General features: G+C 49.6%; 1 protein-coding gene across 2 annotated transcripts; it reads right to left on the reverse strand.

The window, feature by feature from the left end:
- Positions 1–1,835: 1,835 nt before the first annotated feature.
- On the reverse strand, positions 1,836–27,435 carry LOC121587958 (zinc finger protein 1). Of its 2 annotated transcripts, none has more exons than XM_041905372.1 (6): positions 27,250–27,435; positions 25,142–25,974; positions 20,475–20,584; positions 16,099–16,740; positions 8,863–11,902; positions 1,836–8,545 (listed from the first exon to the last, which is right to left on the reverse strand). In XM_041905372.1, exons 2-6 carry the CDS (start codon positions 25,224–25,226, stop codon positions 8,346–8,348), a joined length of 4,077 nt encoding a protein of 1,358 aa, XP_041761306.1. In that variant the 5' UTR covers positions 25,227–25,974; positions 27,250–27,435; the 3' UTR covers positions 1,836–8,345. The 2 variants fall into 2 exon arrangements, with proteins under 2 accessions (XP_041761306.1, XP_041761298.1); XM_041905364.1 differs by having other exon boundaries at positions 25,142–25,978.
- Positions 27,436–27,956: the final 521 nt, after the last annotated feature.

Here is a 27,956-nt window from a genome sequence, read left to right on the forward strand (position 1 = left end):
TGAGCCTTATCACGGACTGAGTCTCCGGCAAGCAGAAACTTCGTCTTCTTCGCATTGATTATTAATCCAATTCTTGCTACTTCGCGTTTGAGTCGGGTGTATGCCTCACACACCATCGCTGTCGTCTTGCCGATGATATCGATGTCATCTGCGAATCCAAGAAATTGGAAGATCGAGGATTGTGCCACGGATGTCGTTGTCTAGACCCGCGGTTCGAATGACACCTTCCAGGGCGATGTTGAAGAGCAGACAGGAAAGTCCGTCACCAGTGCCTCAGACACATGTGAGATTAGAACGATTCCGACATCAAGATCGACACTCTCTTCTTGCACTGCACCCCGTTCATGGTGGCCACTAACATCCGGATCAACTTCCCAGCGAAGTGGTGCCGCTGCATGATGTTCCATAGCTCATTCCGATCTATAGTGTTGTAGGCCGGCTTGAAGTCGATAAACAGGTGAAGCATTGGGATCTAGCGCTCTCGTCACTTCTGGAGGATCAGCCGAAGAGTAGAAATTTGGTCATTGATGGAACAGGATCTGGGACAGGATCTTCTAGACGGCAGTGAGGACTGTGATGGCTCGAAAATTCGAGAATTCCAGCCTGTAACCCTTTTTATAGACTGCGTGAGCGACACCCAGCTTCCACTCCTCCGGTAGTTCCTCCTGCTCCCAGATTTTCACGATCAGCTGATGCATTTTGACGGTAATGACCATCTTGAAGGGCTCGGCCGCCAGTCCATCACTGTTAGCAGACTTATTACTTTTAAGTTGCTTGATGGCGCTCGAAATCTCATCATGGATGTCGCTGTTGTTGCTGCTATGCTGCTGTTGCATTGGTAGTTGCCTGGCGTTTTCTTTTTGTTGTTACCTGTTTCTTTTATGCAATTCGATTGATCATGAAATTTATATTTGAATTGTTTCTGAAAGTGGTGAAACGCCCTTTACATAATTAAGTTAAGAGTTGACTGGTCAATACAACATTGCTAAAATTTGCGTTGCGTATTAAACAGATATTCTCAAATAGTAAAAAAAAAACAACAATTCGGATGCTTTTCTGAAGTGCGGCAACAAATATCACAAAATAATGCGCCAGTGGAGTGAAAACGAGCAGCGACCCAGAACCCAAAAGTAAGTAAAACACGGTACACCGGGATGTTATTTAATTTTAGATTTTAACTTATATTGGTAAGTTTTGTTTTCATTTTTATTGTCTGACTTGGTACTTCTGTGTATTTTTCTAACGAATAGCATAGAAAAAATCTCTGGTCGTTTGGTTTCCACATTTGGTTGTGTTTGCTGTGTTATGTTTACGCTTCTCGCCTGTCCGCTCCTGTGCTACTACTGGGTCTACCTCATTCGCATTCTTTATCGCTTTTTTTTTCTTCATTTTCTCTTTCTCTTTTTCCACGATTCTTTTCTTATTTATTTTGTTTTCTTCTCTAACTGAGGATGTAACAAGTCAAATCAGTAAATATAACACATGTGTACGAGAGCTGACTGCGCTGGTAATATCTTATGTGTGACTGTGTTTGTATGTGTGTGGGTGTGTGTGCGTTTTTTCGTTTGTTTGTTTGCCTGTTTACTTCTGCTTCCCGTTGTATATATATTTTGTATATATAAGTATGTATATATATATATACTTTTCGGTATTTCGCCATTTTTATCTCTTCATTTTCTTCTTTTAGCTATATCTACTTTTCTCCATTTCGTTTCCTTCTTTCCTTAGGTTGTCTTGTTTGGAATGATTAATTGTATGCTTTTTGCTTGTGTCTGTTTTGTTTTGTTCCATATGTATGTTCTGGTGTGTGTGTGTGCTTGGGATTGTTTTTTTTAAAGGGGGGACCTGGGGATAAGGAGTTATGTTTGTTTCTTGCTCGATTGGATGGGTGTCTTTCTTGTTATTATTATTATTTTTGTTTTACTTTGGCAATAACTCTCGAAAGCATGGATCGCACCCTTTTGCGATACGTATAATTTAGCATTCATAGTTCGTTGTTTTAATTATTTCTTTACTTTAATTTTTCTTCTCCCCTCCTGGCTACGCATTTCTCTTCCTTCGTACGAATGTGTGTGTGGGTGTGTGTGTGTGAGTGTTCTGTTTTCAATAGAAATATTTAACAATAGTCACGATTCCTTACTGTTCACGTTTCGTTATGTTTCCCCGTATGCGCCTTGGCATCTGCTTTTGCTGCTAATAGTGTATGTCTCCGGCGTTACTTTTAACGCTGTTACTTCTTAACTACATTATCCTTTTCTGCCTAAGGGGCACATTTTGGGGCGGCGGCCAATCGACCACGTGTACCATTCACAAAAATAAACAGACAGACAGATTAGAGCGCTTGCTACTTAACGATCCGTTCCGATTTACACTAAGCCGCTTCATTACTTCAACATACTAACGCGTCCTACACATTTCTGCTCTTTATCTCTCGCTCTCTTTCTTCTACTTTTTTATCTCTCTTTCTCTGTCTCTGTCTCTTTCTCTCTTTGTTCAATGGCACGATTCAATAATTTGTTGTCCTCTTACAAGAATTCCAATAGCTAAATTATTCCGGTTTTCCATAAATCACTAATTAATAGGCGTTTGCAATTAATGTAAATTCAATTAAAGACACTTTTTGTTCGTTTGTTATTATAATATTAATGTATAGTATATATATATATATAATATGTATATATAAACGATTTGCTTTTTTTTTGGTTTGCAACAAAGACCACTCATGAACGAGGGAGGGGCTTCGCATTTTGGCTTTTCGTTGTCTCTTCGTCCACGTCCGCTTGCAACTTAGTAAGGTAAAGGAGAAGTAGTAAAGAATGTTAGTGCCGCACTTAGTGGCTCAACTTTTGGCTCAACCTGCACTGGCTGCACTGGCGCGGTGTGGCGACGTTTCTCGTATTGGGATTGTTTGGTTTGTTGTTTTGTTTTGCGCGATTCAATAAGATTTGCCTTTGTTTTCACTTTCAACTAGAATGTCTGTTTCGCTTGTCAACAGTTTGTTAGCCGGTTTGGTTTTGCTTTCTTTTCACTCGCTCTTTCCCTTTGCTTTCTTCTCTGGTGGTGTACGGTTACAGTGTGTGTGTGTGTGTGTGTGTGTGTGTGTGTGTGTGTGTGTTTGTATATAGATATAAAAAAATCTCATCCTCTGCTGTATTGTAACACAAACGCGCGGTTTAATTGATGCTATACTCTCTGCTAGAAACTGTCCAGTCCTTTTTCCCTTCGTTACTATTCCTTGCCCAATGCTGCTGTTTTTGTTTTAGCTTATTTTATCGCCTTTTCCATTTGGACGTGCTATGATTATAATTTTCATCCGCCTGGCTGTGTGTTACATTTTTTGCCTGTTTTTGTTCTGCTCATATGGCAACATTTTTATTGATTGTTTGTTTTATGTGCTTTTGATGTAAAAGTCGAATTCCAATTTTCCAGTTTTCCGAAAAAACAGTTCATGGGGAAGGTTGGGAAGGCGGTCCCGAGGTAGGGATAGAGACTAGGGTTCGGGGTGTTTCTTAATATGGAAAGTGCAACGTCTTCATTACTGGTATGTACAAGTGTTACTAACAACGAATCTCCTCAACAATACTGCACCCGCCGTCAGCCCTCTCTCGATCGACTCCAGGGACGGTCCATCAAACAAATTAGCAAAACAGCAAAAGGGGAGCCGCAACCAGTAAACGGAGAGATTTGTAAATCCCAGGCATAGGTGTATGTGTGTGTGTGTGTGTGTGTGTGGAGGCATGAAAAAGAGAAAGGAGTAAAATCTCGTTGCTCGTATTTTTGGCTGGTTTTGGCACGTGTTCGTCTTAAATGTGTTGGCCTGTTTTGCTTGATTTACAAAGGATTATGTTTTCTTCTTCTTCTTCTTCTTCTTCTTCTTCTTCTTCGTCGTAAAGAACTGGTTTTGTTTTGGGAATAGGAAGCGAGGAAGAAAGCGTTCGATTTATATAGCTGACGTTTAACCAATTTAATTTGTCGATATCGATATAGTTTACTGCGCAGTAGTTATGTTATTTTCTAATTCATGCGTGGCCTCTCACGCCTCTCCGCCCTATACATTTGCCCTAGCGTTGTGTTTGCTTGCCTGTTTGTTTGTTGTTTGTCTAGTGATTTTTTGTTTCTTTTCGTTTTCTCCTTCCCTTTTTAACCGTTACATCCTTCTCTAGCGCTTCCACCTTTTGTTACCTTTTTGTGTGTTTTTAGTTTTGTTTTAGTAATTATCTCATTGCTAGTTTTTAAGTCCACCATGAAACCTTGCTATAAAGTGTGTATGTGTTTTGTCTCTTTGCCGCTTCGTGATGCATTTTTAAAACCCACCATTGTTGATCCGCTCCACTACTGCGTTGCGTCGTTTGGGTTTAAGTCTTACAACATTCTAGCTAAAAAGAAACTTAAAACCAACACAAACAGTCTGCCTTTTTTGTTTAAAGGGGATTTTCCACTATCCTCCCCCCTGTAAGTGTTGAGAAAATAGTCCAATACCATTTGTTTGTTTAACCATTCGCGTGTGTTTGGAGTAGTCCCTTTAGAGAAATGTTCGCAGTAATTTTCCTGGCTCTCTCTCTCTCTCTCTCTCTCTCTCTCTCTCTCTCTCTCTCTCTCTTGCTTTCGTTTTCATTTAATAATATTTGATTTATATAAATGTGTAACAGTGAAGTAGGGATATTATTGAAGCTTTTTTTGTTCTTTTTTTCTCCTGTTCCATTCCTTTAGCATCGCTCGTTGATGCTCCATGTTATGCCTAATAGATGGTTTTCTTTGTTTGTAAATGTTTTTTTTTGTGTCATCTTTAGTAGGTGTTTGTTGTTGTTTTTCTTAAATTGTGTGTTACTTTTTGTTGCTGTTGCTGGGGTTGTTGTAGTTGTAGCCAACCTCCAATGATGCAGATTTTATAGTGTTTTTTATGATGAGAATGCAGAAACTTTGATACAATAATTTGGGTTAAAGTTTAGTGTACACATGCTTTTGTATGCTTTCTTCCTTCTTTTTTTTATCAACATATGTGTGTGTGTGTTTGATTTTTTTTACGAACGAAGTGGAATCCTGTGGCACAATATTGACTGCTTTCCGTGTTACAGTCCCACCGTTTTAGCCTGTGTATTGTCTAAGTTAACACTTTCTGGTCCAAACAGACAGAAAAAAAACAAAAAAAAAAACAAAACCGAAACAAACGAACGCACCAACATGTCAAGCCACAGTTGCTAGCTTGCGGAGCGTTTCGAAAGAGGAGCTCAGCAACTGTCAATATCACTTTTCAAAAATTGTGGGAGTGGTATAACCGGGTTGGGTGAGCAGTTTCACTAAGCGAGTGTGTGCTAGCGAGCCTTGGGCCATCTTGGGCCACATACTGGACGACGTTTACTATCAGGCCATGCAAAACCCCCGATTGGGAGGAAGGGAGGAGACAAAGGAGGCTAACAATAATTACACGAAGGAGTGTAGTAAAAGATTTGGTTTGGTCCTAGCCTGTATGAGTGCGCCCTTGAGTGGTGTGCGCGATGGCACGGGCGGAACGTAACCTTAAGCTATAGGTAAAGGAAGGTGCAAGATAGCTCTCAATGGGGAAGGGGGCTATAATAATAATAAGGCAACTAAGACGAACAGTAGACACATCGAACTTATCGGGAACAATTTTTAATAGCTACATCGTTAAACCTAATGGCTATGCGTTGACAGAATCGATGTCCCTTTGACCGCTTTATACATTTAGAGCTAGGCTTGTAGGTTTGCCCGTGAAGTGTTTCCGAGGGTGCCCCGGCTAATTTAACCTAGGTAGAATGGGAATAATAAGTAACTGAATACACCTTTCCTCGGGCTCGTCTGTGCATGTTATCGAGTTCTTTTTGTTGTTGCTTTTTTTCCCCAAGGGAAAGAACGAGCACTTCTTGTTTGTGTGTGAGTGTTTCGTTTTTTTGTGTTTTTTTTTTGGAAAATAGTCTCTAGATACACTAGACTTAATAGGAATGAGATACAATGTTTCGGGATTAAGAATAAAGGCGCCGGTGTACTGTGTGTCTCGAGCGTGGAGTACGCTTTTTTCACTCTACTCCGTACACTTTCTTTAGTAGTAGGTGAGTAGTAGATGGAGTAGAACTTTTTGGAGACATTGGAGAGAAGAAACAAACTGCGAATGCCCGACAGCCTTAGCTATCAATTGTCTTCCTCTCTTTCCAGAAAATAATGTAAAAAAATATATAGATTATATAACTAATTGTATTCGTAGTATAAAAAAAAAACAACTTTAATATACAGTGCCCTCATCTCGTTCGGGGCTGACGCTAAAGAAGTAGTTTTGAATCGTTTCCCTCTAAAATAGTCGTAAATTAATAGTAATAATAATAATAAATGCATTTCGTGTGGCACTTCCGTATGGCAAGCATCCCATCCTCTGTCTTCTGTCCGCTCTGTTAGTGAGCGCATATTCCAATCGGACACCAAAGCGTTCCCACTCCGAGCTTTGAGATGGCCCAATTCTTAACCAAGGGAGAAAAAAAAGTTCATTTGCGTTAAGTACGACTTTTGGGCGGGAGGCGCGAGGAAAGTGCGATACTACTGCTGCTTCCAAGCGGCGGCGGATCTAACGGTGTGGCGGACCAGGAGACCTCCAATCGACTTCATCCGCCACTGCTTCGCAAGAGAGTTTGGTTTTGGGAACTATTTCTGTTTTTTTCCAAGCAGTTTTCGAGCACTAGTTGAGTACGCGCCGAAACGCCTGTCTTCATATCCCAGCTCCGGTGTGTTTTTGTTTTGTTTCGGGAAATACTAAACAAGTTAAAAGTTAAGAACAGCTAACCACCACCAGTTAGGACTCAAGTGTCCTCATCTCTGTCTCGTGTTTGCACGATAGACAAAGAGAAAGAGAGAAAGATAGAGCGAGAGATACATTTTTAAACGCAATAAAAACAAAGAAACAGAAACAAAGGTTAATAGAAATGAACCAAAATACAAACGAACAAAAACTGCGATGCCTCTTGGGCAATGATAATAATACTAATCGTCTTACCCGACGCTCACGTCAGACCGAGGGATTTTTTTCATTCTCTCTCTCCCTTACTCTGGGCGAATGGGCGATTTTTTTTAAAGAGTAAGTGAATTGTGGCACGTTATTCACGGGTACTGTGGGCGGATACTGAACTCTCCTGTCACCAGACACCTCCGCTGAAAGCTAGCACACCGCCCAAGCAACAAAATATAATAATAATAATAATAATAATAATAGAAGTATTGGTGATTAATCGTTACGGGTGTGTTATACGTTACAGGAGCGTTACGGGCTGTTTTAAGAGGGGCAATAATAAAATCTATCATAGAAAACTAGCATTAAAATATCGAAAAAATAATAACTTGAGTCCCTTCGAGGGCGCATTACTTGCATCCTTCCCTAGCAGTGCATTCCATTCCATTCTATCCATTGCTGTGCCATGTTTTCGCTTGCAACTAAGTTTTGGGTTCTTCCTCTTACTTCCTCTCATTTTCTGCGTTCCGCGTTCCGCAACTTCTACCGATTATTGAGCAGCTCTTCTGCACACAGCCCGCTTTCCTACAACAAATGTGTCAAGTCTTTACCTTGGCTTTAAGTAAACACTGCATTACGCACTGCACTGGTTGAGTGTGTTTCTGTGTAAGTGTGTGTATGTGTGTGTGTGTGTGTATCTTGGGCGAATCTGCCAAACGACTCAGTGTAAACTGCTGGCAGCTTCACTGGCAACACTGCTACTACTACTACTGCTGGCCAGCGCCATCGGGTGTGGCTCGGACAGGAATGGCACACCGGACCCGGCCGACTTCAGGTACCGGTCGACGAACAGCCGCCGGCTGAGGTACGGTGCGGCGGGCGGACCGTCCGCCGGGGCGAGCAGCCGGTGCGGAGGTAGCAGTATGGCGGCGTCGGGCGCTACTACTGGTGTGCTGACTGATTGTAAGATCGGTGGGCCTGCTGGTACGCTGTGGTGATGATGGTGGTGGTGAAGGTTGTGAAGGTGCTGCTGGTGGTGACCGTGCTGACTGTGGTGATGGAAGATGGGCTGATTACTGCTGGCGGCCGCCATCTCGCTGACAGCTAGATGCGGTGACGTCTGCACTACACCTGGTAGTGTAACAGGTGGCAATGGTTGTTGTGTTGGTGTTGGTGGTGGTGGTCCAGGGTACGGTTGTTGCTTCTGCTCAGCTGCGCGGGACCGTGCGTAGCCGTGGGCGACCGCTGCCAGGGCAAGTCGGCCACCACGTCCGCGCCGCAGTCGCTGGGTGGGCGGTGGGGCGCCGGCGGGCTGGGCGGCAGCAGGGTCGCGATCGTATGGAGCGGCGTGGCCGGCCCCGGGGGACGGAACATCCCGCCCCAGGCCGTTGCCTTATTTGCCCTCCCTGTAGGGCTTGCAGTAGGAGTAGCGATGGTTCATGTGCTGGCTGTAGGAGCCAGAGTGCGAGAAGCGCTTCAGACACTTGCAGCACTGGAACGGCTTCTCCCCACTGTGCAGCCGCTTGTGCTCGGTCAGATGGTGCTTGTGCTTGAACGCCTTCGGACATTCCATGCACTTGTAAGGACGTTGACCTGCAAGACGTGTACAAATGGGACCGGACACAAGAGATTAGATGATGGTTATTGTAAACATAACGTAACCTAACGCTACAGTAACGCAATCATAACGCTAACTCATCGATGGTGTGATTAAGATGTAACGTAAAGTAACGCATGTTTAACGTCAAATAACGCTATAGTAACGCTTGCGTAACGTAATCGTAACGCTAGCTTATCGGTGGTGTAGTGAAGACGTACGTAACGTTAACGTTACACTAAAGTGTCTGTTATCTGTATGTTATGTAACGTAACCACTAACATAGCAACAATGTAACGGAACGGTGACTCACCTGAGTGTTCGTACTTGTGTCGCTGCAGGGAGCTGTGCTTGCTGAACGTCTTGTCGCACTGATCACAGACGTACTGTCCCTCGGCATCCGGGGCAGGGTGGGCCAGCGAGCCGGCATCCTTGCCGCCGGCACCGGTCGCTGCCCCATTGCCAGCACCTCCACCGAGCCCGTATCCGGCGCCCATCCGCTTGGGCACGTTCAGCATCGACTGCAGCAGGTGCTTCTTGTCCGGAAAGGCGCCGTAGTAGCTCGTGCCGGTCTCGTCCGGCATCATGTCGAGCGCGCCCGGGCTAAGGCTGGCCCGGCCAACCATGGTACCGGTGGCGGCCGCGGTCGACACCGCCGCTGACAGCTTCGGCGAGAACTTCCGGAACAGCTGGTCCATGCCGGCCAGGCTGGCGGGATGGTGCGGCGGATGGAGCCCGTGCATCGGCGGATACTTGCCGTACGCGTGCGGCGACGGCTGGGACGGCAGCGACGGCGCTGCCGTGTGCTGACCCCGGCCGTCCTGGGGCGAGGGTGTGTCCCGCGGCAGCCCGGTCCCGAGGCCAAGCATGGCGTGCGCCTGCGGTCCGGCCGTAACGCCGTGGATCGGGTGTATGTCGTGGTAGAAGTAGGCGGTCGGTGAACAGGACGCCTTGATGCTGAGGTTGATCGCTTCGTTCAGCGCGGACATGGTGTCGGCCTGGAGCAGCACGGCCGGAAGCGAGCCGGCGGCCAGCGCCGTGGCGGCGGCCTGCGAGTTGGTGGCGGCACTCAGCAGCGCCTCACCGACCGTGAGCATTCCCTTCTTGACGGATAGGTCGAGCGGCTGGTCGCCGGTCGCGTCCTGCCCGGTTACGACCGACGGTGCACGGTCGGCGTGCAGCGGCGAGTTTGGCGTCCCAGCCGGGGCGACCGTCTGGCCGCCGGCCTGACCACCACCAGCTGCATACTGGCGACCGACACCGACACCACCACTGGCACCGGTTACACCCATCTTGCGCTCCCTGGATCGGTTGTTCTGGAACCACACCTGCACAACGCGCGCCTCCATCTTGACGTGCTGGGCGATCGCCTGGAACTCGTCCCGGCTCGGCTTGCTGTTGCGGGCGTAGTACTTCTTCAGCTCGTTCTGCTGCTCTTCTGAGATGGAGGTGCGGACGCGCACCTTGCCACTGCCACCCGGTCCACCGTGCGGTCCTCCGACACCGAGTGCACCGCCGGCCATGCCTCCGTGCAGTCCGTACGCACCGCCGCAGTCGCCCTTGAGTGCGACCGTATCGTAGTCGGTGTCGTCGTCGCTGCAGCTGCTGTTGCTGCTGTTGCCACTGCTACTGCTGCTGATGCCACCGCCTCCGGCGATCGTACCCGCTGGCACACCGTTGCCCGTCTGCCCCAGCGCACCCGACGCGCTCATGAACGGGTTGAGCAGCAGGGAGCGCTTGCAGAACATCCGTGCGTGCTGCAGCATCTCTGGCTCGGTCGCAAACTCCTCGCTGCAGTAGATGCAGTGCAGCGGGGCGGTAGAAACCGAGGGCGAGAGGGAGGATGCGGCCGAGGGCGACGAGAAGTGCGCCCGTTCCATGTCCCGCTCGTTCAGTTTGGGCTCGTCGGACAGTTCCAGCGATGGGTCGATGGCAGTCTCCTCGGACGGTTCATCTTTCACGACGGACAGCGTGTCATGGCTGACAGATGACGTCAGCTGTTCTTGTGTCTGCTGTTGCTGCTGCTGTTGTTGCTGGTGCTGCTGCGACTCCATCGAGTTGGTAGACTCCATCGCTGGTTCGTCTAGTGGTTCCTGCTTGGGAAGCAGCGGTAAAATGAGCTTGCTTTCAGCAGATTGCTGCTCCTCGGAATATTCGCCCTTCTGTGGTTGGTGCGACGACTCCTCCCCATCCTGCTCCTCTACAGCGGAGCCATTGTCGGCGATTTTCTGGAGTGCATCCTCGTGAAAGGCGGCCGGAGACTGCCGACTACCGGCTGTGCTCGAGCCCATCACGACCTCAACCTTCTCCTCCGCGCAGCTTTCGTTCTCCTCGTGCTCCTCCTCCTCTTCGTCGATCTCCATGCGTTCGGACGGGTTCTGTTGGGCGACACCTTCCGGCATCGCGACGACATCGATCGACGAAGCAGGCCGCCGGGCCGATTCCGGCCGCTGCTCATCCTCGTCGCCAAGCAGCGAGGTTGTGGCTGGCGGCGGTGGTGGTGGTTGCGGCGGTCCCTGCTGCTGCTGCTGGTGCTGCTGCTGGTGCAAGCCATCCTCCATAGGCTCGTGCGTTTCACTGTCAGTAGACGACGACGTCGACTGTGGCTGCTGTTGGAATGGGTCAAACAGGCGCAGCACGTTCGGATCCCACATGGCCTGCATGTTGTGCATGGCGACGGCGAGCCAGGACGCCTGCTGTATCTTGGTGAGCAGCAGCGGGTCCACACCGCCCGGCTGCGGACCGATCGCGTCCAGCTCGTTCTTGGTCGCGGAGGAACAGGAGGAGGTGGGCGACGGTGACGTCACTAGGCGTAGCCGTCCGGCAATGTCCAGATCGCGATGGAGGGCCGCCTGCGGTCGCAGACCGATCGGCGAACGGCCAAGCCCGCCAGCGCCTATCGCACTGGGATGCCCGTTCGGGATGCCGGTGAACCCGTTGCCACCGTGGAACGGGTACTGGGGCGATCGGTGGTTACTGTCACTGCCGCTACCACTGTTGTTGGAGCTGTTGTTGTTTTGGCTGGAGCTGTTGTTGTTATTGTTGTTGTGGCTGCTACTGTTATTGTTGTTATTGTTGTGGTTGAGCCTGATGCCCATATTGATGCACTTTTTCGAGGTCATGTGGCTCGAGTAGGAGCCGGAGTGCGAGAAGCGCTTGCCGCAGTTCGGGCAGACGAACGGCTTCTCGCCGGAGTGGATGCGCTTGTGCTCCTTCAGATGGTGCTTGAATTTGAACGCTTTATCACATTCGTTGCATTTGAATTTCCGCCGCTGCGACGATTCGTCGTGGGAGATCATGTGGCGCTGCAGTCTGTACACGTTGGCGAACGGTTTGTTGCACACCTTGCAGCTCTGTTTGAGAGACGGGGAGACAGAGAGACAGAGAGAGAGAGTCATTTGAGGAGGGTTCTGTCATGGCAACGAATAGTTTGAGTAGTTCCAAAGGGGGCGTCAAAAGCAGTGATTGCGCATATGTTTTGTACCATACCACACGTGAGGTGGTTCTGGTGACGAAGATGAAATAGAAGCCAAGAGGAATGGAATTTATTGACTCAACAAAGGAATGGATTTCCAATATGACTAGAGTTATATAATTAAAAAAAGAAACATTGGTAGATAAAAATGTAAGGTTCATAAACAATAACTATTTTGTTCATTGAGTTACTATAAAGGACTGTCGAAGGCTTCGGAACTCTAGATAGACAGCACACATATTTGATCAACTAATACGAAACAAACGTCAAGGTAACTCTCACGTTCGCACGTTCACACGATCGTATCTGCAGATATCAAGAGTAGTGACTAAGTCTGGAAGTTGTCTCATTCTTAGACGTTAATTTCCCGAACAAATTGTTTACTGAGGTTCGACCAAGATGATCTATTTGGCGAACTGTGCAGTTGCAATAGGATTGAAATTCTGAGACACGCAACAAGGTTCTTTTGGATTTTCCTTCCAACATCTGGGAGACACTCAAGAAGAACTCCTCGCAAGATGCATCGGATCGGAAATCTCCAGAGATATATCCAGGTAATTGGTCAATATAGCCTACTGGCACAGTTTTGCCAGTGCAGTTTCAATACTGGATTAGGAACTCCGAAAGACCCGGAGACGCCTAACAACCCCTAAAACAAGGTATGCAGTGTGAGGCACGCGACGCGATGCTCGCACTACGCAAAGCACCTCATTGTCTGTCGGATCTGATTGACAGGGCACGTTGCGAGCTGTATTGGCTGGATCGTGCTGGGTAGAACCTGTCGCAGCCTGTGTCACTTTGTGAGCGGGCCAATGAGGAAGGTGTCATAGCGCAGTGACCGCCAGTCATTTAGAATGACCGATAATGCGTAACGCGGGAAGCAACCGGAGCGCATAAATAGATCTTCATGCGTGTGCATCACTCGGAAGCATATTTGGCCGTTACCTAACCTAACCTTCCCGGGCAGCAAAACTTTCCCCGAAGCTGCACGGGAAGCTCCGTGGCCTTTCCCCTCCCCGAGCGGTTCTCATTGCCCGTGCAAGTGTGGTAAACAAATTTGTATTCAATCACAAAAAAAGAAGAGTGAAGAATACGGCTGGCAATAAGAAAAGCGGAAGACGAACACCAACTGACGACGACGGCGACAACGGTTGAACAAAACAGACCGGATTGATCCCAAAATTAGTGCTTCCACTTCGGGGCGCTTCGTTCTTGAACGGCATTCGGTTTCCACACATGTGTGCCGGCAGTAGTCGACGCTGCCTCCACAGCCAGAGGACGGCGAAGCGCGCAAACCGGCGGCCCAGCAGAATACCGCACCGAGGCAGCGAGTTGTACGCGTGCGGAGGGGAGTAGAGAAAATATATTGCAGTCATTTCTTTAGCGGAGGCTACTACACGGCCGTAAGGTAAAAATATCATCACGTGGTTGCGACTCGACTTTACTGCTAAACACAGCACAGCAACCTCTGGTGTGATCACCACATGTGTGTGTATGTGTGCCGGAGAGTGTACTGCCAGCTTCCGGTGTGTAATTGAAGATGCATCTCTGATTGGTGTTCGCACTTAGGGCTCTCTAATGGAGAGCCATAAAATCTGTGGTTTCCTACGCGCATTTCTCTCACCCAAGAATTAGCGAACTGGTGCTTGGTGCGGATTTTCATCGCTGTGTGTTGTTTACGCCGCAGCGCGAAGCTTCTGCTGGCTTGTTGTATTACATTTTAGAGGACTACTGTAGAAGAAGCCCACCGAGTGGTCATCCTGAGAGAGAGAGAGAGAGAGAGAGAGAGAGAGAGGGAGGAAGGCAAAAACAAATGACGTGGGCGATACATACTAAAGCCGGGTTAACGGCGGATGTCATGTAGAAGGAAGATGTCATTTTTCATCACAAGCATCAAGGTGGGAGGCGCACGATCGACGAAAAAGAATGATAAATACGCCGAGTGACCCTGCCCTCCAAGCAGAGGGCGCCTTCACGATGCCAACGGGGGCTTTCGCTGTGTCGCCACATCGCTCGTAACTCATCTCAAGGCGGCTAGAGGGTATCGCCATTCGATGTCGCGTTGCAAAAATATGCTTTTGGACAGCAGCTCTGAGAGCACGTATGTAAGGGGGGGTTGGTTTTCTGTTGTTGGGTGGATTGGGACCTCCGAATCTTCCCCAAAGAAAGGAAATGCGATAGATATCCCGGCAGCTGCGTCTGGCGACGACGCCACCGAAGTACGCATTCAGAATTCGGATCCATGTGTTGGTGTGTGTTGCTCAAGAAGTGAAGAGTTGATGAGCACGGAAATTCCCCCTGTTCCCGCGCACAAAGAGAAGGCGGCTGGCTGCCGTACGCTCGGTTAAGATCGCATCGTCAAGGTAGGGAAAACACCGGTGCACGCGCCCAACAATCGGTAACAGACATGTACACGCGGTTGCAGAGTTGCCGCAGGCTGGTGGGAAAGCAGATGTTCACGTTTTTCCATTTTTGGAGGACACATGGCCACATTATGGTTTTCGGGTGGGGCGCGCAAGAGCCGCGGCGACGCGAAAACAAAAAACGGTAGGAAAAAAACACACACACACAAAAAAAAAACAAAACACCTCGCGAGAGGAGCGCCCGAAACGGTTTAAAAATAAAAACCTCCGCATGCTCCGGAGGAGCCACTGTCGCGCGTACGCTTGTGCGGGGACGCGTGAGGACTTGTATGCGCACCGCGCAACACGCAAGGTATAATTGCACCCCGGTGCGCTGGGGCCTGTCAGCACCCGGTGCATGAAGTTTCGATCGAGTTGAAGGGATTTCTGTGCTCGCTTCTACCTTTGTTTTGGGGATGTTTAGAAGCGTTTTTTTTTGTCGTGCCACACAGATCACACACACATCACAAGAGAACTGGCGACAGTTGCCTCTTTGTGTGACAATTATTGCTGAGCATGTGTGTGAGATGCGACTGGGAGGAACAGAGTGCATCTTTGTGAACCTGCGCCAGGCACGGAGGTCTTGGGCGGCTGTGTCCGAACTGGAGGTATAACGCGCTGGTGGACGCGAGTCAGGAAATGTGCGGCCATAGCGCGGCTGCTTCAATTGCCGATTCACGGTTAATCAAGATGTTCGCTCGCTTGGCAAAGAAAGGCAAAGAGAAACCCCGGTTCCTGGACGCATCTGTTTTTGCTTGGAGCTTAAGAACCCGGACTCTTGTTGGCTTGCCGAGTGGACTGAGCAGGCGAACGGGACAAAGAAACGGAGATCGGGAGGGGAAACGCGCCGAACATTGAGGGCTGGAGATGAAGGGTGTTCACTGCGTGACGGCTTAAGGTGATAGCAGAACACAGCCAGCCAGACAGCTCGTGAGTGTGTGTGTGTGTGTACAAGGTAACGGCTAGAACGGGGATGGATGGGGGTATGGTTGCACGACCTGGCGAAGGTTGCGCTCGTGAATCACAGGGAGGGGGGAGGTGAGTGGACAGTGCCAGGAGTCACCAGGGGCTGGGGAGGAAAATCAAAGATGCCCGCGTAACGGGGCGGCTGAAGTGCTCGTTGAGACTTCGTGCGAGACTTCGACTTCGATCGGTTCAACCTTTTCGAGCGTTCAAGCGTTCTAAGCGTACCATAGCGGGGTTGGAATTCGTGGAAAAGGCGTAGTTTGAGCAGCAACTAACGTGATAATTTAAAAGTAGCAGCAGAAGCAACAACACAAAAAATATGGCCATAATCTCCGAAGTGCTCGAATTCTTTGTGTAACGGATGATGCTACTATAGAGACCGAGGGTCGTCTTTTAGTGCACCGTCTGGCGGTTGAAGCACGGGTGGCATTAGAAGAGACATTGGGGAGACATTCAGAAGGGGCATAAGAGGCAGTCCATAATCCGGGATCGATTTCAGTGCATTATGAGAAGTTATAGCTAGCGCGCGGTAGGGCCCGGGCTATAGCTGTGCATCTCGGTCATATGTTAAGCACATTCACATCTACGACAGGTACCGGCAGCACCTATCTTAGCGCTGCTTCGTTACACTTCAGGAATGCCTAGACTGGATGCGAGTAGTTGGGATATGCCCACCCGTAAAGAAGAGTGCGTGAACAGAACTTACCGCATCGGCCGACGGTGCGTGATGCATCTCGTGCCGCTCCAGCTGATCCCGGCTGGCGAACGTGGTCGGACACTGGGCACACTCGTACACGGCCAGCTCGGCACCGCCCTCCTTCACGGTGGTGCCGCCGGTCGGCAGGCTCGGCCCGCTGCTCGAGTTGCTGCTGCCGTCCTGCGCCGGGCTGATCACCATCGATCGCGGCCCGTACGACCGGTCGGCCGCCGGTACGGTTTGCGGGGCCAGCCCCGCCATCAGCAGATCCCGCGGCGAGCTGCCGCCCTGGGCCACCTCTAGCTCCTCCTCCTCGTCCTCCCGGTCGTCGACCAGCTGGGCGAGCTGGTGCTTCTGCTGCTGGAGCTGCAGCAGGCTGCCACACTTGGCCTGGAGCCGGCTGCCGACCAGATCGCCGGTGGCCCGTGCGCCCGCCACCGCGCTGGCCGCGAGCGAATCGAGCGGGGCCGGCAGGGGCGACACGGCCTCCGGATCGACGTGATGTTCGTCCTCCTCCGCCATGCGCTCGTCGTCCTCGTCCTCTACGTCGTCTTCGTCGTCGTCGTCCGGTGCGCTAGTATCGGTCGGGAACTTTGCCCTCCGGCCGTTCGGACAGCCGCTGTGATTAAGCTGAATGTGTTCTTTCAGTGCCTGAACGATGAACCGAACCGATGGGCCATGGGTGGGAGGGTGGATGGAGCAACCAAAGAGAGAAAACAGAAAGGAAAAAACCATAAGTTGAGTGAGTGCGTTTGTGCTATGGGGAGAGTGTTGTATATGGAGATGTGCGCCAGTCGCCAGTCACCACGTTGGACCACGTTCACGGGGGGCAATATTGCTTGTAAATGTGGGCATTAGTCATGGAAATTATGACTCATCGGGCATTTCGCTCGTGTCCACAGTGTAGATGTGTGTATGTGTGTGTCACGATTTGATAGGTTCCTTTGATCGAACCATGAGTCATGATTCGTATCTAGTGCAATCGAAGATTGACGTTGCCGAGATGTACTACGCTGGAGATCTCTTGAGTGCCTGTCTTGTCTCTGTAGACCTTTGCTTTGCGCCATCCACTGACAGATTACTTCAGTAAACGTTGGCAGATGAACGGAAGGTAGCGCAATACCTCTTCAACAGTGACAACAGTTTTGACAGCTCTCGCATTCACACAGACTGAGCGTCTTCTGTCGATGATTAAACGCGCTCGAATGTCAAACCCGCGCACAACAGTTTAATGTACGACCTGTATACTCCTGGACAATGTCCATACCTCTCAATCTTTATTTCTACCTCTATCTGCCTCTATCTCGCTCTGCCTGAATGCCTGGATGGAACAACCCCGCGTGTCTGTTGATGTCCCCGGTGCTGTCATCAATTGCAATCAATTGCTCTCGTTTCCCTCGAGTCTTCGAGAGTCGCCACAATCAGCCGTTCCCCATCCACCATCAGATTGCCATCGGTAAAGGGGGTCGAGGTGAAAAAATAAACGTACAAATCCCTACGCTCAATACGCCCGGCCGCAACACATCCGCAGGCGGGTGCGTGATCCTTGACGTGCTCATCCTTCACCCCTTTTTTCCTTCCTCAGCCCTCTTGTGGATTTGCCCGTGGCCCTAAGCCGGCGTACCAGAGCCCCCACAGCATGTTATCAGCCGGGTCGTGTGATGTGTGCTGTGTTGTTGTTGTTGTTTTGCTACTTCGCCGCAAAACGTCAACCTGTGGTTGCGGGCCTGCGAGCTTTAATCACGATCGGGCGCGAACGGGGGCCATCACAAAACTCATCGCGGCTCATCGACTGCCAAGCTTTCTAGGCCGGGCTCAACCATTTACACTGTGCCGCTCGTTGCGCTCTCCCCAGGCCGGGCGAAGGGTACCTTTGCGCGTTAATAGCCGGCCGCAAACACAAAACCTTGCAAGCCTTCAATGAGACGACATAATGGTGATGCCGCTGGTGCTCCGCTTTCTGGCTGACTGACTGGCTTGGCCAGACCTGTGTTGAGGCTTGGTACCCCTTATCAAACCTGTACCTTCAGAGCGCGCACATGTGTGTGTGTGTGTGTGTGTGTGTGTGTGTGCGTGTTTGCTCTCTTTTAATCATGCCTTCAGTATTTGCATTTCCTTCCCTTCCCTCCCGTGTTGCTCCCAAACCCCCAAACCACATCCCATCCATTTGCCTCGCGTGACGTGAAAACGACAATTGTAAATTGTTTATTGAGACTGAGATTTTATTAGGTTTTTTTTCTTCCTCTTCTTGTGCGTCGTCAGACGTCGCTACTTCCTCCCGCGGTGCCTGGATGCTGGGAAGATTGCGCTACGGAGATGCCTGATGGGGCAGGAGTTTTCGGGCAAAGGCTTTTATGGCAAATCACATCTCAAAATAAACTCCGCGGATGTTGCGGATGCCCCAAGCGGATGGTTTGAGAAAAAAAAATACCACTCACACACTCACACATGCGGGGAATGACTTGTATTTTCAGTCATCAATTGTGTGTTGAAACGCAGGCAAAGATTGGAGTCGGAGTTGCTGGCTTTTGCGTGTTTGCTTTGCGTACCGGTGGGGCGAACGAAACGGGCGAAACTGGGGCGAGCAGTAGCTAGCAGCTACTGCTGCCCGTTCGTTCCATCTGGTTTTGCGATCTGCTGCCTGGCACAGCGGTAAGTGTGTCGCTCTGCGTACGCGCTAATAACGCGTAACGATTATTTGACAGTTGTACGAGCTGTCAGGTAAACTAAGTATCGAAGCGAGTGGGTACTAAGGCTGGGAGTTGGTTGTCGCTATGATGGGACCGTTTGGAGAATCAGAGTACGTAGATATACGTGGCAGGTCTACTGCTCTATCCTGGGACCTTGAAGTCTGCGACGCGTTTCTGTCGCGACGTCAAAAATCAATATCAACGTTTGGCATTTGCACGAGCTGTCACGGAACACGTATCAAAATCACTGGAATTAAGATATCTTTGTTGTTTGATGTCTTTTGGAGCAAATGTTTGGGGTGTCCAGTAATTTTTCGGTTTTAAAATTCAATTGATGTCATATTAAAGAACAGCAAACTAGTATCTCTTTGAGTTCGGGACATCATTTTAATCCAATGGTTTGTGATCCAAGGCTGCTGGATCTACAGGATATTACGTCTCTAACATACGCAATTCTTAGTCCAGTTCATTCCGGTTTTGCAATTGCTCAAAATTTCCCAAGGTAGTTAGAGAGCATTTTCGTGCAAAACAATCCTTATGACAGCACGACCGGCAGCTTGCCACTAAAAACTCCCACCCACCCGTGTAGTTGTTTCATGGGGCCATGTGTGTTTCTCCGTTGTCAAATTCGTGCCTCGTCGAGGATCACCCGCGGCGAGGATCGTTGGCTGGCGCTGTCCACTAATTAGCTCAAGCAACTCAGCAGCCGCTTATCTACTTCCTAGTAAAACATCCGCTTTATCAATGGCTATTTTTTTTGTTCAGTATTCCCTGGGGTAGGTTTAAGTCGCTTCCAGCTAAAAATATCGTGGCCCCACGAGCGGCAGATTGACGTACGACGTCGCTTTCGTGCGCTCTCTGCGATCATGACTGGCAGACACACACGTAGTACAGCGCCGCCGTTTAGTACGATATGGGGTTTCCCGTACCGCGTCAGCAGCACAACGCCGCACATTAAAGATAAGAAAATGGTAGCAGGCAAGGCTAAGGAAAGCAGCAGCAAAAATGAAGGAAAACAAAATCGAGCATTCGAGTACTAAAAACAACCTGGACTAGATTTATTTTTCCTGCTCTATTTCCCGCGGTATCTGGCCCGCAGCCTGGACCCCGACAAACCCGGCCAGCTCGTCGCGTCTCGAAAGGTGGCGTAATGCGAGAAAACCTACCGGCGGTTGAGAGCGTACGGCGAAACGAAAAAAATAGCACCAATCGATCAACCGTACATTGAACATTTTGGAAATTCTGGGCCCCGGGGGCGCCGGCTGAGCACATGCACCTCCTCCCCTTTACCGTTATCCACCCAGCAGTTTATCGAAATGAAATTCTTCGATCGACTTCGAGCACACGGAGTTGGGGGTTTAGTGTTTTTTTACTTTTTCTCTTCTTCGATGGGAATTGCCAAATGTATATGACCTCGTGCGTTGGCGTCCTCCTGCTCTGGCCGAAATGAATGTGGTCAGAATATAGCACAGACACACACACACACACGCTCACAAGGGGCGCGCTGTTCCCAGTGCAGGACTGACCCGAAACGGATATGTGACCGGAATGCAGTTCGAAAGCTATTACCCGGTGGCGTTTTTTGTGTTGTTGCCAGAGCGCCATCAAAGTGACTGGACCGGAGAGAATGGCGTTGATGCTACCGAACTGGCGGGAGGGGTTTTTTGTATGTTGCTAGGGCTCACAAATGCTTACCTCGATTCCCTGAACCGTCTGGTGGCACTGAGGGCACTGAACGCAGCAATCGCTGTCCGCTAGTGCATCGTTTTCACTGTCCTTCGGTAGTCCGGATGGCAAGGAAGGAACTGCAAATAGAGGGATGAACACACAATCGAATGGTTAGTGATTTTCTCGTGCCGATTCGAGCCACGCGGTAAGTGCTCGGTTACCTAGAAATTGGAAAAAAATTGAACAAAAAAAAACTCTCTTTGTGTGTGTGTGTGTGTGTGTGTGAGAGAGAGAGAAAAGTAGGAAATGAAACCGCCCTTCCCGATTGAACGAAACACCCGAGCACTAGTCGGATCCAACCGGACACTAACTGCTCCTTCGCTTTGGGCTATATATAGCGATTTAGATCAGCTACTAGGCGACCGGTTTCATGTCGGACCATTGCGAGCGAAATGGTGAAGCACGCGCACAGCTATAGCTGCTGGTTTTTTTTTGCCCTCCCCAAAGCGCCCGCTGAAACCCGCCCATTTGTCTCGGTGTATATGCGTGTGTGTATGTGTTTTTGGAGCGCTTTTGCAGCGGTGTGCGCGATAAGGGGTTTGTTCTGTTTGTTCGCACCTGCTCTCCCGGTAATTGAGTTGGTAACACATGCGGTCGGGTCGCCGCTCGACCAATGAAATGCCCGAACAGGGTAGATCCACAATCGGCAATCCCACCATTTTGTACTCTACCATCTCGGCTGAGTCATCTGATTTGTGCAGCCACAACGAGGGGGAGGGTAATGGAGGTAATGATAAGGGCATTCTGGTAGACGACTTGGAGCACCCGATAATGTGTGAAGTTTTTTTATGGAGGAGATACTGGTTGAAATATTAAAAGAAGTGCAATAAAAGAATACTTCAAGGTAGAGAACAACGTGAAGATGTCACCAAAACCCAAAACTTTTTGGAAAGATGTTATTGAAGTGTTTTTTTTGTCTTTTATGTTACGGTTCCCGACGGGAGATCGTAATCTCCGGACAAGAACTCCTATGTGAAAATCCCTGAACGCTTCAACAACACTACGGCACACTAAAACCTGTGACGATGTCACCAGACACCAACGCCCTCTTAAAAGTGATATTAGAAACCGCAGTCCTCTTGTTACAGATAAGAGCATCATCAAGAGGGTAGAAGAGTTCGTCCGGAGCCAATTAGCCCGAATGAGGGAAAAGCCCGAATGCTCTTTAGGGAATTAAACTCTAAACCCAGCCGGAGCAACCTGCGTACCATGTGAGAAACCTGGAGATGTGTGTCAAGTCCGGGCTTTGAGGTTCGCTATTCAGCTATCAATTTACGTTCAATAAATTCTGAGCCATGGTGTGTGTGTGTGTGTGTGCGGCCGAACCGACCAACTTTAGGGACCAGTGCAACACACATCCCAATCACTTATCGCTAAACTCCGAAGGCCCGCGCGCGCTGCTCGGGCACTGGTACCTAGCGGCATTATCACCGCGTTCCCCGGAACCATCTCCTCGTTCTTCAAGCCAGGGTTTATGGCAGCAGTAATGGGTGCGTGTGATGCGGGACGGCGAAGGCCACTCGGGGCCACTACACGCTTCCCTCCCTGCGTACCTTTGGGCTTTTCGGTACCCTTTCGTGCACATTCCTTTCCCGGTTGTGCTGATAATTGCCCGTTCATAACCACACAAACATATATACACACACTCACACACGCGCGATCGCTTAGAGTCTGGGCAGCAGAGAAGGAACATCCCCCTGGCACTGTGGAGGCTTTATCGCAGCCCCGGGGCACTCTACTCCGTACGATGATCTTGCTGCCAGCAGAATCCACGGGAAGCGTCCCACTACCCGAACACACAATGCTTGATTAAGACACAGGGGAAGCGGGGTAGGAAGAGGGAGAATGATTCCACTCAAGCTTGATAACGGCGTGAGCACGCAACGCCCTACTCCCTCGGACACAACACACCGCGGTCCGGTGATTGCGGTTTTCTTTTTTTTTTCAGTTACACGCTCTGTACCGACCAACAAGCGGAAGTCTAATTTCCGAACAGTACGGCCCTGAGCAGTAGGTGGCGGGGGCTGGTTGGGTTACCGATTATTCGGAATTTCCAGCAGCAGCAGCAGCATCCCGACCGCGTTACGATTCGTTGACGCAAACAGGTCACCCCCAGAGCCCCCGAGCAGAAAAGGCAGGGAAGCTGTACGGTACCTGGGGGGGGAGGATCAGGGCAGGGCTTCGATTTATACTGCAACGCGCTGCACTCTTGGGCTAGGCGATGGATTTGGTGTTTTGATGCAACCAGCACGTTTTGTTGATTGTTTTGCGTCGGCCGGGGCCGGGATCGAAGGGTACCACTACCGCCGCCGCCGCAAGTTGTTGATGCTTCCGCAATTGTAGGCCGTGATTGTGGCGGCGGTGTGGTTTCGGACTATACCTGCACCAATTTGCGGGAAGAGATGGGTTCGTGGGGGGGGGGGTGTTATTTTCCTAGACAACTAATCTGCAGTCTCGGACGTGGTTAAGAAGTCACCGGAGTTGAATAGGAGGCACAAAGGCGCTGTACAACTGACACTGCAACTAAAACGAAATCGAAGAAGAGCCGTGACGTGATCGACAGCGCTGCCGGAGCTTGGTAGGTTTGAAATCAGTACTTCTAACACAAACACAATAGGAGCTAGCACCTTAAGAAGAACTGAACAGTCGCGGATTAGAAAATGTTAGACGTTGAAACTAAAATCTGTAACTTTATACCTCAGGATCAACTTTCAGGTTCCATTGTATTCAAATTAATTCAAGATGGAGATCAGAGTTAGCACCTCGAGCTAGTACTGCAAGAGTTTTATTCCATACCACTGGGTATTTCACACCAGACACATCAGTTGCGTAGGAGATTCTAAAAGCGTTCAATAATGGTCTGAAGAGCACTAGACGTGGTCTTTTCCCTCGGATCTACAACATTTGCAGCTAGTACATGAAAGCATCAATTGCAAGATCTTCTTCCAGCTGCTGTATGTAAATTACAAATCTACTCTACTTGTAAAAACTAATCCAAGACATCAACGAAGCGTTCGCAGCACATCCACCATCGCGCAACACTCTGGATCGTTACGTCTAATCTCGTATCAGCATCGTGTTCAAACTCGTAAAACCACTTATCGCTCAGGTAGAGGGAAACATAGGCTCACACAAACTCATACACACACATATATATATACACATAAACACATGCTTACACGGGTTCGACAGTCAAAGTGCGTCATAACCGACACCGAGCTGAGGGATGTTTCCCTATCGCTGATTAAGGGTTAAGGGATGTCACACCGTCGTTTTCTTGATAATCTCACGGGCACGCGCGGGGGAAATGACTCAAAAGGATGTGGACGAGAGCACTCTTTGGAAGATCCAATCTTCGTGTAGCACACACACACACACACACGCACACAAACGCCCAGCAGGGGTCCCTAATGGAGGATGCGAAGAACTACGCAGGAACTAACCAAGGCAAAGGTAAGGCAAGGGCATGCAATAAAGAACCGGAAAGGTAAGGATGGTCTGCTGCGCACCTCTGTGTGCAACCATTTCCCGAGCACACGTACAACCACACACACACACACACACACAGACACGTACACAAGATGGGAGGAGCGAAAAGGTGTGTATCACCGTGTGTACGGGAGCGAGAAGGCTCCCGTTCGGTTGCCGCTCGTGCAAAAGGATAAGCGCGGCACCGAGACGCAAGGAGAAGGGCACACACCGCTGGCGATGGCGAAGGTGAACGCGTCGGGCACCAAAAATGGATACCGAACGGAGCGGGAAAGAGATAAATCAAGCGAACGGGGAAGCAAAAAAGGAAGATAGAGAAGAAAAAAAAGGGGAAGGTTAGCCCATGCTCGCACAGGTTGGACCATTCGGGCGTTCGGGTTGTTCCCGTGTATGCGTGTGTGTGTGTGTGTTTGCTTCCACTGTTAAGGGGCGGAGTGCTGTAGCTGTAACTGTACATCAGCGACACGGTCGGGCAGCCCCAGCAAGCGAGCCTCACGATCGATTCTGCATGGACTTTGAATGTAGCAACAAAATAGTTACAAAACAAACAAATACAGGGTTTCGAATCATATAAGGGAATAGTTCAATCAGTTAGGGGAATGTTGCAAATCGGTAGGGGAATATTGCATGCAAGCTGTGGATGTTTGCAATCACTTAGGGGAATGTTGCAATCGATTAGGGGAATTTTGCAAGCGTACTGTGGAGCTGTCATCAGACGGTGGTGCCGGTGTAAAAAGCTTCGAATTGATACCGATGATGTTTTTTTAAAACATCATTTGGAGTTGTTTTCGTGTGGGATTCTGATGTACACATGATAAACTAAAGAAATCCTGCTGCGGAGCCATAATTAAACATGATAAGTTAGTAAGATTGACGAAAACATTTTGAGGTATTTACAGCGGCACCCACAGTCTGATGACAGCTCCACAGTACGCTTGCAAAATTCCCCTAATCGATTGCAACACTCCCCTAGTGATTGCAAACATCCACAGCTTGCTTGCAATATTCCCCTACCGATTTGCAACATTCCCCTAACTGATTGAACTATTCCCTTATATGATTCGAAACCCTGTAAATAGACGTACACAACACACACACATACATATACACACTGTTAGTTCGAAGATGAGGTCGGGCACACTTACATTGCAGGGAAAACTTGGTCGAAGATGGCATGATACTTCCTTCCGCGTTGTAGTACGTCGACACAGCAACGCTGCAGGACACCATTGATTGGGATTTGAAGGGAACTGGCCGGGTTTTTTTTTTTATTTTGCTGTTGCAGATGTTATGCTCGATTCTCGCTCGGGCCGACGCTCCTTGCTCGCCTGATTGATGCACCCACCACACACTGTTGTGAACTTTTTTCTTTTGCTTGCGCACACTAACACTTCCTTTTCGCTAGCACAGAACTGCACAATTGGTGGCTGTTTTTAATGCTTCTTCTTCTTCTACTTTTTTTTTTGGATTGGGTTGGGCCTCGTTTTCTTTTTGGTGTTTGTTTTCTCTCATTCGCGCGCTCTTTCTCTCTCTCTCTCTCTCTGTTTGATTGTAGCTCACTCACCCGGCCCGTTGATAGAAGAAGAGTCGGTTCGTCGGTGTGCTGCTGCGGCCCGTGGCCACCAGTGGAGGGAAGGAAGGTGTGCGTACGCCGCGCACCACACTCGCCCTCGGCTGCCGGCCACCACACATCCCGCAGGGGACGGGCAGGTTGGCCGTGAAACGGGGGGCAATCGTGCGTTTAGCCCGCTTTGACCGGCGACCCCTGCAACCGTTGCACCGCGCCACCAGCACGCGTTACACACCAACACCGCACGGCGCACATAGATACGGGAAAGATGGGAGGGGGAGCGCGGGGCAAACACGTGAAATTTGCCCAATTGTTCTAACACACAACACACGCACGCACGCACAAACACAAACTCGCCCTTTTGCTTGCACTACAAGGACGCACTTGCCATATCACCACGCGAACTCACTGGCTGGAGGTAAACCATGAAACATGGAGGGGGGAGGAGGAGGAGGAGAAAAGAAAAGAGATTGCATTAAAGATTGATTTTGGGTTAAAAAAAAATTGAAGCATTACATATTTTAAAATGTGAAAATTGTAAGCCAACTAAATATGACGGAATAAACGGCACCGACAGAGCGCCCGCGGCCCGTATTGAGCCGTTAACGAGCCGCGCTGGCAAACTACAGGCTGCCCTAACATTGATTTTGATCGAGGATTTCCGTTGCTGGTGGCAGGTACGAAGAGAGTGGAAGAAGGAGACGGGAAATGGGTTAAAACTTCAAACTTAAATTAAACAAAGCAAATCAGTTCTTTTGTTGCTGCTGGCTGGAGCGAAGCGCACACACCGTTCTCCTACACAAGGGAACTAATAACATCGATTTTGGTTGTCTCTTGTGGACGGTAGAATGCACTGCCGCATTTGCCGAATGTCTCTCTCGTTCTCTGTGGTTGTCCTGCTGACGCAATGGTTGATGGTGATTGTTTGATAATAAGTTGCCGTTTTTTGTTTGTTTTTTGAAACAAACACACGCACAAGTACACGCACATTGGCACAAAACACGGTCCACCGCTTTACTGTGTCCCCCCGCAGGCATCCTCTGGCTGTGTGGGCACCTGTGGGTACACTCCACAGGCACACTTGTTTTGCTAACGAAATTTCTTCAGAAACACACATCCGTTGGTCTCTGGAGCGTTTCGATTGGTGTGTGTGTGTGTGTGCTTGTCTGTGTGCATCTGTATGTCTGTCTAAATCACTTCCTTCCACCGAGAAGCTCGCCACCGTTACACCACACAAGCTGGAGCGATCGATGACGCATTTTCTTTTTGGACGGGTGCACACACGTGCCCAGCCGCGCGGTAAAACGCGCGCGGACACACAGACAAAGCGCGATCGCGTTTGAATTGTACTTCTTTTTTGTCGCCCGTTTGCGGAGGTATGGCTGGGGATTTTTTTTTTTGTTTCTTATTTTTACGCGATCGAACGCGAAGAGTTTTGTGTTGCTTTCCCCAGACGCGTTGCTTTCTTTCGGTTTTCTGGCGAAGGTTTTTGTTTTTTTTTTGCTTTGGTGTTTTACATCAACTCCACGTATCACGTGTTTGTGTGTGTGTCTGGGCTAGATCCTCTTTGTTTGTGTGCCTTTGATGTACTGTACCAAACACTGATCCTGCGAAAAACAAAAACTGGATATTCTCCCACACACACGCACGCACACACACATATTCACAAAAACACGCACGCACCTCGTCGTCACCGTTTTTCGTTGTCGTCGTTCGTCTTTTTCTTTTGTTGTTGTTGTTGGGCGGGAGGGAGGGTAGGATATTCTCAGTCGTCGTCGGGAAGCGTCGACGCCGGCTGGCACATGTTTACACTACGAACTCTTCTGCTAGACTAACAATCGTATGCAACGCGTTCCGGCGCTGCTGCTGCTGCTGCTGCCTGCGCTTGCCGTTTCGATGTGCGTTCGGGCTTCTGAGTGTCCCCTGGTCCGCGCGGCCTTGCTTCCCCTTGCAGCATCCCGTGCGCCAGGTGCGGTGGCGCGAGCGAGACGGAGCGTGCGAGTGAGCGCGACGGCGCACGGGGTCCGTTTTTACACACGGGCGAAGTGTAGCTGCGAATGAACCTTTGCTCGGATGAACCTTTTTCTCCTTGCGTGAGTGCCGGGCGCTGTGCAACTGTGCGCGCAAGGGAGAAAGGGTGAGTTAGAGCGAGAGAGCGTTGGAGAGAGAGAGAGAGAGAGAGAGTAGAAGGGAACGAATCGCAATGGGATTGAAATAAGGGAGCACGCAGGAGCGATCGGGTAACAGGGGCGCGGACGATTGCGGTGAATGATCGTGTTTCGAGAGTTCTGCGGTGATAATCCACTTGTGTGTGTGGGCCACAGGCAGGGCGAAACAAAGCGATCCGATCGCAATATTACACTGCCGTACTGCCTGCTTCTCCCGGTTGC

The sequence above is a fragment of the Anopheles merus genome, chromosome X (genome assembly GCF_017562075.2).
Source record: "Anopheles merus strain MAF chromosome X, AmerM5.1, whole genome shotgun sequence".
Taxonomy (NCBI): Eukaryota; Metazoa; Arthropoda; class Insecta; order Diptera; family Culicidae; genus Anopheles; species Anopheles merus.

Excerpts from the sequence above, each read along its gene's own strand:
- LOC121587958 (XM_041905372.1), bottom strand. The coding sequence starts at position 25,226 with ATGGTGTCCTGCAGCGTTGCTGTGTCGACGTACTACAACGCGGAAGGA. Across the intron at positions 16,741-20,474 it reads AGACGGTTCAGGGAATCGAG|GCACTGAAAGAACACATTCA; the intron begins GTAAGCATTTGT and ends TTCATCGTTCAG. Across the intron at positions 8,546-8,862 it reads ACACAAGTACGAACACTCAG|GTCAACGTCCTTACAAGTGC; the intron begins GTGAGTCACCGT and ends CACGTCTTGCAG.